Source organism: Pteropus vampyrus, unplaced genomic scaffold (genome assembly GCF_000151845.1).
Source record: "Pteropus vampyrus isolate Shadow unplaced genomic scaffold, Pvam_2.0 Scaffold177, whole genome shotgun sequence".
NCBI lineage: Eukaryota > Metazoa > Chordata > Mammalia > Chiroptera > Pteropodidae > Pteropus > Pteropus vampyrus.
In genome coordinates, this window is record NW_011888958.1 from 1,915,937 (window position 1) to 1,928,370 (window position 12,434).

The 12,434-nt window shown below is 33.7% G+C and overlaps 1 protein-coding gene across 1 annotated transcript in view; it reads right to left on the bottom strand.

The window, feature by feature from the left end:
- Nucleotides 1–12,434, bottom strand: part of PTGR2 (prostaglandin reductase 2) — a 20,802-nt gene that overhangs the window by 5,892 nt on the left and 2,476 nt on the right. Inside the window, exons 2-4 of the mRNA XM_011370891.2 lie at nucleotides 8,973–9,053; nucleotides 7,757–7,875; nucleotides 3,843–4,046 (exon numbers count right to left, since the gene is read on the bottom strand). Of these exons, the coding sequence (XP_011369193.1) occupies nucleotides 3,843–4,046; nucleotides 7,757–7,875; nucleotides 8,973–8,994 (345 nt within the window). The 5' untranslated portion in view covers nucleotides 8,995–9,053. The remainder of the gene's footprint in view (nucleotides 1–3,842; nucleotides 4,047–7,756; nucleotides 7,876–8,972; nucleotides 9,054–12,434) is intronic.

Sequence of the window (12,434 nt, forward strand, 5' to 3'; positions counted from 1 at the left end):
TAGGAATGTAGTTGTTACCATTCTTTATTCCTGTTTTTGATACATATTTTTTCTTCTTAAAGAAGTTCCTCCAAAATTTCCTGTAATACGGGCTTGGTGGTAATAAATTTCTTCAGCTTATTTTTGTCTGGGAAGCTCTTTATCTGTCCTTCAACTCTAAATGATAGCTTTGGTGGATAAAGTATTCTTGGTTGTAGATCCGAGGTCTTCATTCTGTTGAATATTTTTTGCCAAGCTTTTCTGTCCTGCATAGTTTCTTTTGAGAACTCAACTGCCAGTCTTCTGGGTTTTCCCTTATGAGGAAAACTATCTGTTTTTCTCTTGCTGCTTTTAATATGCTTTCCTTGTATTTAAGCTTTGGCATTTTAATTATGATGTGTCTTGGTGTGGGCCTCTTTGGATCCCTGATTTTGGGAATTCTCTGAGCTTCCTGGGGTTTTATATCCATTTCCTTCACCAGGTTAGGGAAGTTCTCCATCATTATTTCTTCAAACAGCTATTCAACATCTTGATTTCTTCAGTTACGCCGATCAGATGGATATTTGAACCCTTAATAGTGTCTCGTATGTTTCTTAAATTATTTTTATAGCCTTGGCATCTTATCTCTTGCCATTCTGATTGTGTGTCCTTGGTTTCTCATTCTCTATATAGGAAATTTGATCCTTTTCTTTATTCACTTTGTTTATTCCTTTGTTTATTCCATTTAATATACTTCTCATCTCAGATAATGTGTTCATTTCAGATTGGTTCTTTTTTATAATTTCTATTTCCATTTTTATGCTTTTTATCTCTTTATTGAAGTTCTCGCTGAATTTATCTACACTTCCCAAAAGTTCATTGAGCATCTTTATAATCAGTGCTTTGAACTGTGTGTCTGTTAGATTATTTGACTCCATTATATCTGGATCTCTGTTCTGTTCTCTCATATGGTTTCTGCTTCTTTGTCTTCCCATTTTGGCTGCCTTTCAGTCTATGTTTCTATGTACTAAGCAAAGCTCCTAAGTGTCCCAGTCTTATTAGTGTGGATTTGTGAAGTAGGTGTCCAGTGGCACAATCCTGAGAGGGGTTCAGCTGTAGGCCAAATTTAGCTCAAGCCTCTGCCCCTCTGGGGCCACCTGTTAAGATTCAGCAAGCAATCCACAGACGCTGTGCTTATAATTTCCTCAAAAGGCCACACTAGAAACCGAGGCCAGCTGCCTCCAGTGTGAGTCTAGGCGCTGCTCAGCAAGGAGCACCGAGACAAGCTGCTATACACTGAATTGTGTCCTCCTGTGGATGAAAAAGATGTTCTACAGAAAGTAACCTCATAGGTGATGTGATCATAAATTCCTCACTGGAAAGGTCATGGTGGGTAGTCAAACCTCTGGTATGTAACTTCTTTAGTAAGAGGTTTATCTTTGTTTTAAGCAAGCCCTGTCCACTGTTCTTGTGCACTGAGGTTAACACACCTTTGAAGTAAGAGTAACCACTCTCAAGAGAGCACATAATCTTGTTAACTATCCTGTAATCCAATCTTTGCTTTGCTTTTTCCCCTCTGTAATTTCAAAATGCATAAAAGAAACTGCAAAACTGAAATTCTCTGGAGCATTTGAGATCTTGCTTCCCAGCAACTGTCATCAGTTTGATTCATATTCTTATAAAAATCCTCTACAGGTTTCAATATTTCCTCCATGGACACTCCTAAAATTCATATCTTGAAGACTAACTTTTAATGTGATTATATTTGAAGATAGGGCCTTTAAGGAGATAATTAAGGTTAAATGAGGTCTTAAGGGTGGGGACCTAATCCGAAAGGATTATATGTATAAAGGATTATATGTTTTTATAAAAAGAGGAGGAGACAGCAGAGATCACTTTCTCTGCACATGTACGGAGGAAAGGCTGAATGTCACGTAAGGACACAGCGAGAAGGCAGCCATCTGCAAGCCAGGAAGAGAGACTTCACCAGAAACCAAATTTTCCAGCACCTTGATCTCAGACTTCTAGCCACCAGAGCTGTGAGAAAATAAATTTTTGTTGTTTAAGCCACCAGCGGTACAAGCAGACTAATAACCCAATACAGTTTCTAGAATAGTAAACCATTCTTCAGTCTTGTTAAAATTCTCTAATTCAGTTGAATAAAGTAAAAAACAACTGAATATCATTTCTCTTTATAGTAAAAGCAAAATAAAACTTTTAAAATAAAACTTCCACGTAAAACACAAAATATTCTTTCTTGTCAATGCCCCAAGTATGTCGAAAAAGAGGAAGGACTTAACGGGAAAACACTAGGCAAAGTTGGGAGGTTTTTAAATCTAAGCAGTTCCAAAGTAAACATTTATCTATATAAAAAAAAAAAAAAAATCAGCTACAACTCTAACAGTTGTCGTTACTCATGCTTAAAATGTACCATAAAAATGTAAGGATGATACAATTTCTTCTAGTTTAATTAGAAAATAAAATGAAGTCTCTCTTAACTTTTTAGCATTTTACGTTTATATGTTTACCAGGCCCTACTGGTAATTAATTATACTGCTCTAACATCTTCTGTGTCTGTTTTCTTATCTGTAGAGTTAGGGAGAATTGAAAAAAAAATAATATAGAAAGACTCCCTACCATAATGGTTTTATAATAACTTTTTAAGGAATTGAACACAACTTCTGTAAAAATGTAATAAACCACCAAAAGGAATCGAGATTCATTACCTTAGTTTGATTTGTAGTTAAAATGTCACAAAGAAATAAAATGGAATAAAAAGAAATAAAAAGTTTGTATTCGGCAATTTTAAATGGCTATCAGTTAAATCTGGTGTGTAGATAAAGGTAATGAAGAATTAAGTCTACAATACATAGAAAAGTCTACAGTACACAGAAATATTTCATGTAGGTAATATTTATTAGTAAAGCTAGTATTTTTAAAAACAGTGTGAATTAAGTTTGTGTTCGGCAAATATCACATTTTCGTCCCTTCTGAGCTCCTCTTTCTCATTTCTAATACCTACTCCCAAAGCTCTTTTAAGCTCTCCCAATTGCTCAGTTTCCCATAATAGCACAATGATAGAAGACAGAAACTGCTGAATATTTCTTTTTCACTTCCTGCTAAGAAATTTCTAGTTAAATTTATTTTACTAGTACTATCAAATGTATTTTACTAGTATTACAAATGATTGCATAACATCTCCCATGTCATTTGTATCTTAACAGCCACCTTTAACTAATTATAAAAATGTGTAATAAAAAAATACTAACATTTTATAAATCCTTTTACAAAACCTTAATCTCACTGGTCATAGCATTTAATTTTCATATTCATTGTAAGATAGCTATTATTTTCATTTTGCACATAAGGAAACTGGAGTTCAGAGACATAAAGTAATTTCCTTGATGACGTATATTAGGTTGAATTACATGAAGCTGCCAATTTTTGTAGGTCAAAACAGCCTAATATTTGTCATCAACCTAACAGAAGCTGAACTCAGGATTTCTGACGCGAGATAGAATTTCAAGCACAAACCAAAGGAATTAAGTTAAGTGACAATTTCTCAGGAAACTTTAAAGCATACAACCACAAGGGGCCTTAGAATTTTTAGTATAAAATATATTTTGGTGCTTATCGCTCAGGTTTTATTTTATACATATAAAATTTGGGAAATAAATTAAATATGAAAAGTAACACCATTCACTGGTAATCGAAGAACTGTCAAATAAAGTTACAGCCAACAGTAGAAAGGAAACAAAGGCTTTCCACATTTTACAGCTATCTAAAAGAAAATATATGCTTTTATGTTTTCCTTGATAACAAACAGAAGTGAATGGCAAATGCGCAAAGTAAAAATTACAGGGGGAAAAAATCGGATACTCTACGTTATATATCATCTTTTCAATGCTATTTCTATCCAGAATAACCTTGGTTTGCCAGGGCCAACAGAAAGAAGTCACAAAATTGCCTTTAGTAAAATTTGTGTGTTTGCTTTCTTCTATAATCCCAATACTTCTACCATCAACCCCTTGAGACAGCTGCCAAGGTTTCATATAATCAGCCCCAGTGTCTTCCTTCATTCTACAACGCTGAAAAAAAGGACACATTGATTAGAATAATTCTGCCTGATAATACTGAACCAGTTTACTAATTTACCCAGTGACTAAAAGAAAGATATATAATAAGTAATGTGAAGTAAAGTATTAATCACATAAAAATTATCTTCATTTCCCTCTTTCTTTCAGTTATTTTTTATCCTGAAAAAAATGTACCCTTCTAACAAGAAGTATAATTAAAAAGGAATTTAAGAATGTTCTAAAATTAGATTGTGGTGATAGTTCCACAATGTTGGGAATAGACTAAAAACCACTGAATTGAACATCTAAATGTGTGAATTATATATGTAAATAAGCTGTTAAAAATTTTTTAAAAATACTTAAAGAAATTTACGTAATATTATATCTATTACACTAGTAAAAATAATATAAAATACTATGCCAATAGTTTCAATGGATCATAGCAAATTAGATACACTTACATATTGCTGATAATATTACAGAAAACAAACTAGTAACATATAAAACCACAATAGCACTTATGTCTTTTGGCCTAGCAATTCTACTTCCCCGATAGAAATAAAACAAAAAGAAATGAAACTTTTAATACAGTTGTTTATCACAATCCCATCCGAACTCCTCTTCCTCATTGCTAATACCTATTCCCAAGGCATTTTTAAGCTCCCCCAACTGTTCAATTTCCCATGATAGCACAATGATAGAGAAAACTTCGACTAAGCACTACATCACACCCCTAACCTCAGGTGGATGTTCTCTATATTTCACAAAGACAAAATGCCACAGTCGCACCACACCCTTCCATGGAACTGAGGCTGAAGACTTCCTGTGTAGTCAAGGCCTTCTTCCTGTGGTTCACTCTTGTTTCTCTCATGAAGCCAAGGTGTAGAGGCCTACAGTATGGTCCAGGAGATAGAAAGGAGATCGAAAAGATGGAAGGTTGTTTAATTAAGGGGCCCCATATGGTTTAGTTCAGTTCACCAGAGGAAAAGACTAAAGAGGAAATTGAGGCAGAAGCTTCTGTGGGAATATGTTATGCTTCTGCTTGTGTGCCCTCCCATGTATTCTAGGAAGGTGATGCAGCAGCCATGGATACTGGCCAGACCAAGGACCTGACTCTTAAACAAGGCTAAGAAGAAAAGTAGAACAAGTAATTCTCTATAGGTAAGCAAATGATGTCAAGAAAATAGAATGTTCTATAACTACCAAAATAATGATACTTGGACTAGTTTTTCATATGAAGATATTTATATAAAAATCACTTAAATATGAAATCAAAATAGTATATATACATTAAATGTAATCACGTACAATGCTATAGATGCATGGTAATTAAAATTAGCTGTAAATTTGGAATGATATAAAATTTCAATGATTTAATGTTCATTAGATTCCTTTTTTTCCTTTTAAAGTTATGTTTTTTGTTTTTTGGTTTTTATTTTTTTAGACCAATGTCTAGTGAAGGCAAGTGATTACTACAGTTCCCAAGTGGACAGGCACATCACGCCATACAAGGCCACCTGGGGAAAGAAATGATTTTCTTCCTTTCTTAATACTTAATAAGCACCATGCTAGTCACTGGAGATAAAGTGATAAATAAGACCTTTGTCTTCATAAGTTTACTTTTCATCAGGGAAGACAGATCTCTAATAACTACACAAATATGTGTTAATTACAATTAGGATAAATGCTGACGGTCAAGGTACTGTTTTGAGAAAATGTAACAGAAAAGACTGTCCTGAGGGTTCAGGGTGATTTAACCAAAGCAAATCTCTTTAAAGCAGGCTTCTAGGGAATAACAGGGGTTATTCCTAGGTAAAGAGAAAAAGGTGGGAGGAAGTTTTTAGATGGAGGAACAGCACATATGAAGGCTTGTTTTAATTTATACCTGGGATTTTGTTTTAATCAATTATGGTAAGATGACAGAAACAAAGACAATTGCCTTGAAGAAAGAGTTTATTATTTATAATTCCCAAATGAAGAGGCACATCATATGCAGGGCCACATGGCGAAGTAACAGAGTTAGTCAGAAGGCAAAAGCAACAAGAGGAAAGCATGGCCCAGAGTCTTTATTGTGGTTTGAGAGAAGGAATGCACAAGGCAGGGTAGGCAAGCTTGAGTAAATTTAGGATTAAATAGTTTGAATAATTTGGGTGAGCTCTGGCTTACAGGGGTGGTTTCTAGTTGCCTCATACTGGCCTTGTGGTTTAGGGCAGGGAAAATATCGGGATGGTATGTGAGTTGGAGGAAGGAGGTGGTTGGAGTTATGGGTTTTAGATTGATTGATTTACATATGAAAGGTGTGTCCCAGGCAAGTTGTTTATTATCTCTAAAAATTAGCTAGCCCTGAGAAAGGCAGTCTCTCCAGGATTAACGAAGCCCCTCAGGTATGAAAACATCATAAAATACAAAAAATAAGAAGCATGATTAATACAAGGCATGAGCAAAAAGGGGCACTGGTGTGTTATCAAAGAAAGAGGCCCAGAAGCAAGAAGGAGAATGCAAGTATATGTTTAGAAACAGGAATCCAGAAAGAGATTATAACTTGCCTATTTGATACCAAAATCAGGTAAACCATCACCAGAAAAGAATAGTAGCGAACCAAATTCAGCAACATATCAAAGGAATTACATGCCAGGAATCTCACCAAGTGGAATTTATTCCATCTGAAAATCAATGAATGTAATAAACCATATCGATGGATTGAAAAACAAAAACCACATGATCATCTCAATAGGAGCAGAAAAAGCATATGACAAAATCCAAAACCCCTTCTTGGGGGAGGGGGTAATGAGGATTTTATTGTTTAACAGGCACAGAATTTCTGTTCAGGATGATGAAGAAGTTCTGGAAGCGATAAGTGATAATGGCTGTACAATACTGTGTGTTCTTTATGCAACTGAATTTCACACTTAAAAATAGTTGAAATGATATATTTTATGTCATATATATTTTACCACAATAAAATAGAAAACACCCCTCATGATAAAAGCAGTCAATAAACTAGGAATAGGAGGAAATTTCCTCAACCTCATAAAACTGATCAAATCTAAGCTACAAAAATCCCACAGCTAACATCATATATAATGGTGAAAGACAGAATGCTTTCTCCCTAAGATCAGGAACAAGACAAAGATGTCCACTGTAGTCACTTCTATATAAACACTGTACTGAGTGAAGGTTCTAGTGAGGGCAAAAAAATGAAATAAAAGGTATCCATATAGGAAAGGAAGAAGTAAAACTACCTCTGTTTATAAAAATCTAAGTCCATGTGCCTGATGGCTTCTCAGCTGCAGTCCTAGGCCATATATACCTCTTCAATAAATATCTTTTATCTAGAAGCAGCATAAGTGAGTCTGTTCCTTTCAAAAAGAGACCAACAAGAACGAAAGTCTTGTACAGAGCCTGCCTTGTAAACTGGATCAGTCTGAGAGAATTTCCCATCCTAATTTACTATCTTCAACTTTTACTTACTATTGAGAAGTGATCTGGACATTTGGAAGAACCTGATTAACCACATGTACTACTATTACGAAAACCTTTCTACGACATTCCTTAATGACACTAGTGAATAAAAACAAATGTAAATCTGTAATCCACAGGTGTCAATATATAATTGCCCAACTATTTATTAATCACGAGAATTGCACAATAAAATGTAGATGCAACATAAATATACAAAAATAAAATTAATTTTCACCAAGCCACAAAATCCTGATTCTTACCATATAAGGATCCACAGAAAGATAAGGAGTTCTGACTTGTCCTTGTCCTTTATTGATATTATCTGGTAGATTTACTTCTTCTACTTGGAAATTCTCTGCCACTGGATTACTATTTTTTCCTAAAATATTAGATAAAAATATAAAATCAAAAACTCACTTTCCTATGTAATTATTTATTATTCTTTAAAAGGTCTCTCTAGAATTCAGAGCACTCTCTTTTAATATAGGCATGAATAAATCTATATTGTTTTGTAATTTCTCTGTAACGCAGCATAAATTTTTCAAATAATTTTAATTACTCTTGATTTTCTCCAAGAAGATCCTTTAGAATATTGCTGTCGACTTCAAAATATCTTTTTAAAGATGACTACAGGTAAATCACTCTTCTGTTCTAAAATTTAGGAGGATTTCAGAAAGCCAAAAATTATAGCCAATTTTTTTTAAACTATGAAAATTAAAACTTACAAGCAGAAATATCCCATCAGCCAAAGAAAATAGGTAAACATTCCTTCCTCATTTCAAGAAGAAAACAAAAATTTAATGAATGCAATATTTTAAAAAGTCTTGAAAATTAGAAAATTTGAAATATGAAAAGAAAAATCTGTAAGCAGCAAACATCATCACTAAAAGTATACTCTTATTTAGTTATGTTGAACATAAGCAAACTTTCTATTCTTTAAATCATCCCATTTCTTAGATGGGAATAGAATGTAAAGATTTTAATCTAACTGCTCACTTTACTAAACGAAGGTCAGAAAAAGTTAAGTGACTTCCCCAGGCCACTAGATAGGCAGCAAAACTAAGGCAGTATAGGCCCAAATCTCTCAGTTTGCTTCCATGCTTGTTTCTATGACTCAGGTTGGATGTCAGCACAGACATAGACCAGTGCTCTTCACTTAAAACAGAAAAGCAAATTTTAAGAATCAATGATACATACTATAAAGAAAATATGAAAGCCACATATATTTATATATTTATAATTCAAATATTGTAAATCTAAAATACCTTATTTTTCCAACAAATGGGCTCAAGAACTTATCACTTGAAAAACTCAGTATTACATTGTTAAAGAATTTCTTCTAATATCTCTGCTAGTGTTAATATCTTCCTACCTCAACTTACCACACTGACATCATATGAATACTTTTGTTCTTCTTATTTGCATTAATAATAATCAAAGACCACAACTGTTCATTCATCACAGATAAATACATACCAGGTCGAGAATTCAATGTCATTCTTTGTACAATCGCCGTCTTGTTTGCACAGAGATCTCACCAGATTTCTGTATAAATTCCTACAGATAGAAAATATTTTTAATCACAAGAAAGTTTTGAAATAAAAAATTTAGAAATAAAAAAAAGAAGCACATTTGTGTTTCTGAACCAGGAGAAGAAAAATCAGGATTAAAAAATTTAGGATTAAAAAAATATACAGTCTCCTGTCAGTTTGCCTCCTAAAACAAATATATTAAGAAAAACTAAATTCATTGAGGACTGAGTGGGGCAAAATGTTTCTGGCCTCAGAATTCAAGCACATTCATCTTCATACCATTATTATTAAGCCTCCTACTGTGGCTTGATTTAAAAAAAAAAAAAAAGATATATTTTGCCAGAGCTTGCTAGTAGCAAAATAAAAACAATGAGTAACCAAATTGTCAAAAATTGTTACTCACTTATCAAAATGGAAATTTCTTAATAGTTTTGCTTATTACAAAATATATCAAAGTATATTTGCTTATTACAAAATATATCAAAAACATTTTCAAATCCTCACCTTATAGGAAATTCTGTAATACAGAATGGCCAAATAAATAAGTAAAGGATCAGTTTATTCTGGGTTTACAATCTGAGTTACTGAAAGAAGCAAAATGAAGGTCCAGGGCTGGCACTATCTATCTAACTTGGGGGAAATAGCCTTGCTTACTTTATCCATCAGTAAAAATGGGAACAAACCTTTAGTGTTACGATGTTACACTGTTGTGAGTGCTATGAAAAATATATATTCATTTGATACTTAATAATATTTAATATATTATTTATATATTATACTTTATAGTGTTTGATATATATAAATATGTATTAATATTTAATAGTAATTTAATCTCCTAACAATCCTATTATTATTATTATCCCCATTTAATAATAAGCTTTAACAGGTTTAAGCACTTTCCCAAGGTGACAGAACTGAGATTCAAACCCAAGCTGTCTGACATTCCAGAATCAATCTCAACTACCACATAAAAATTTCCATCCTACATGTTTAAGTTATTTGATTTTTAGGATACTAAGCAAATATTCCCTTTTTAAAATTAATATATTAACCACTCCTGTCTTTTCTCATTAGATATTGAGTTTTCTAGCCTTTGTTACCTAGCAACATTGAGAAGCCCAAAGGAAAACAATTAGGTCAATCTCTTTTTTACAACAGTGCAACAACTTAGCTCCTAGCTTCATTTCTAAATGTAAGGATTTTATACAGCAGCATACTGATACGTTTGACAAGCATCTGTAAATCCATTCCATGTGATACTTAATAATCCCTTGCCTTATATCACTGGCTAATTTCATTTATACATGACTCTAGTTCTCATCTATTTTCTAAATTTGCAAGATCCTTGAGTTTCTTCATATTTTTCTGTATCCTATAGAGTGCCTGGTTTATATAGACCTTAGATTTACATATAACCCCAAAACTGTTAAATAATCATCATGGGATATTTTCCAAATCTTGTTTAAAATACTATTTATATAATTTACAGAGAACTTTCACACAAATTACATTACTTATTCCTTTTTAATAAAGTTATATAGGTAAATATGCTACCATTCTCATTTTACAGAGGAAGTCGAGGTACGGTTTAAACCCAGGATCACAGAGCAGGTAAGCAGAGGAGTTAGGACTGAAACATAAAACTCATCCCAGATCTCACATGTCCTCACTCTCTCCACTATTTCCCTACACTCTCCTCCAAACAGGGTTTTTACATATACAGCCATACAGTGATGCCCAACTCTCCTGTAGGTACCCTTTCTTAGAGGAGAATTCTGCTCCTAATTAAGAAGTAAACATCTGATGTTAGTGACAGTCTGTAATAAAATAAAATGAAGAACATGGACATATATCCTACTTGCTTCCTTTTTGTAAGGTATATATTTATAATCTCAATGATTTTTATATTAATGGCTAGTTGCCCTCAGTATCTATTCTCTCCCTACAGACACGATGTCACCCAGCTAAAAGACTGCATTTCTCAGCTTCCCCTTAAAACAAATCCCAGACATCTTATGTCAAGTAAAAGTCTCTCAATTATGCATCTCTGATAACAGATTGTTTTAAACATAAACTGCTATGCCATTAACCTAACAGAATTAATAGCACAGGTAATTCCTTAACATTGTCTAATATTTAGTGCATATTCCAATTCCCTGATTGTCTCGAAGATATCTTTTTACAGTTGTTTCATTAGAACCAAAATTCAAGGTCCACATACTACATTTTGAGTCTTTCCTCCTTTTTTATTTCATGCCATTGATTGTTGAAGAAACACTTGTTTCTTCATTTCTTTGTCTTTAGAATGTGCTTTGCCTCCTCATGGTGTCATTTATCTCATTCTTTCTCTCCCCTTACCTTTAACTGGTGATTAGATTTAGAGATATGATTAGATGCAGGTTCAATTGTTTAGACAAAAACGTTCTGTGTGCATCCTATTTCATCACATCAAGAAGTCCATAATGTCCTGTAAAGCTACATATATTCAATATTTCTATTAAATCACACTGTGTATAAATTATGTAAGAATTAAAAAGCAAAGATTTCCAAATTGATGCTGGGTCCAAAGAGAACTGCATTTAAGTGGTTATTAAAGTACCGTGACAGCTAAATTTTCAATCAAAGGAGTCTTTCCAAATCAATTCTCCTATTTGCTCTCTTCCCCAATTACTTTCAATGTATGCTTTAAAATATGCATATCGCTGATTTGTCCAAATACTGCTTATCAGCATGAAAAGTATACCTTTAAAGTTCCCTTCCTCTATATCAAATTAGAAAGTTTTTAAGTGTCAAATACTGAAATTAACTAATGTAGGATAATCACACAATATCCTGCAATAGCACAGCAAACAAGTTTAATATATAAAAAACTTGACTTAGTTACAAAATTAAAATTAAAACTATGGCAAACCAAGTTCTAGATATGAAAGGAAGGGTGGTGGTGGTGGTAAATTTACCCGAAATGTGTGCGGGGGGGGGAAGGCGGTTACTGACCAACATTAAGCAAACCATATTTGCCTGGTATGATATTAAGTGGGTTCCTAATTAGCACTCATATTCCAAAATAATACCAGATCAATATGTTGTGTGAGCGTCTATCTTGCAGCCTGGTATAAGAGAAAGGGCACTGAACTAGGAAGAGCAGAGCACAAGTCCTGGTTCTAATCAGGTGGGGTCTTGTTCTCTGTCTCTTTCCTGAATATTCCCAAGTGCCAGGAACTAGGCTAATGACTTTATAGTCATTATTGCATTTAGCCCCTCCACCCAAACGCCCTTTAAGGCTGATACTGCCAGCGTCCACATTCTATAGATGAGGAAAGGGAGGCACAGAGAGGTTGGATAACTTGCCCATGGTTGCACAACTGGTAATAAACACCGGTACCCATACTCGAACATTATATTTACA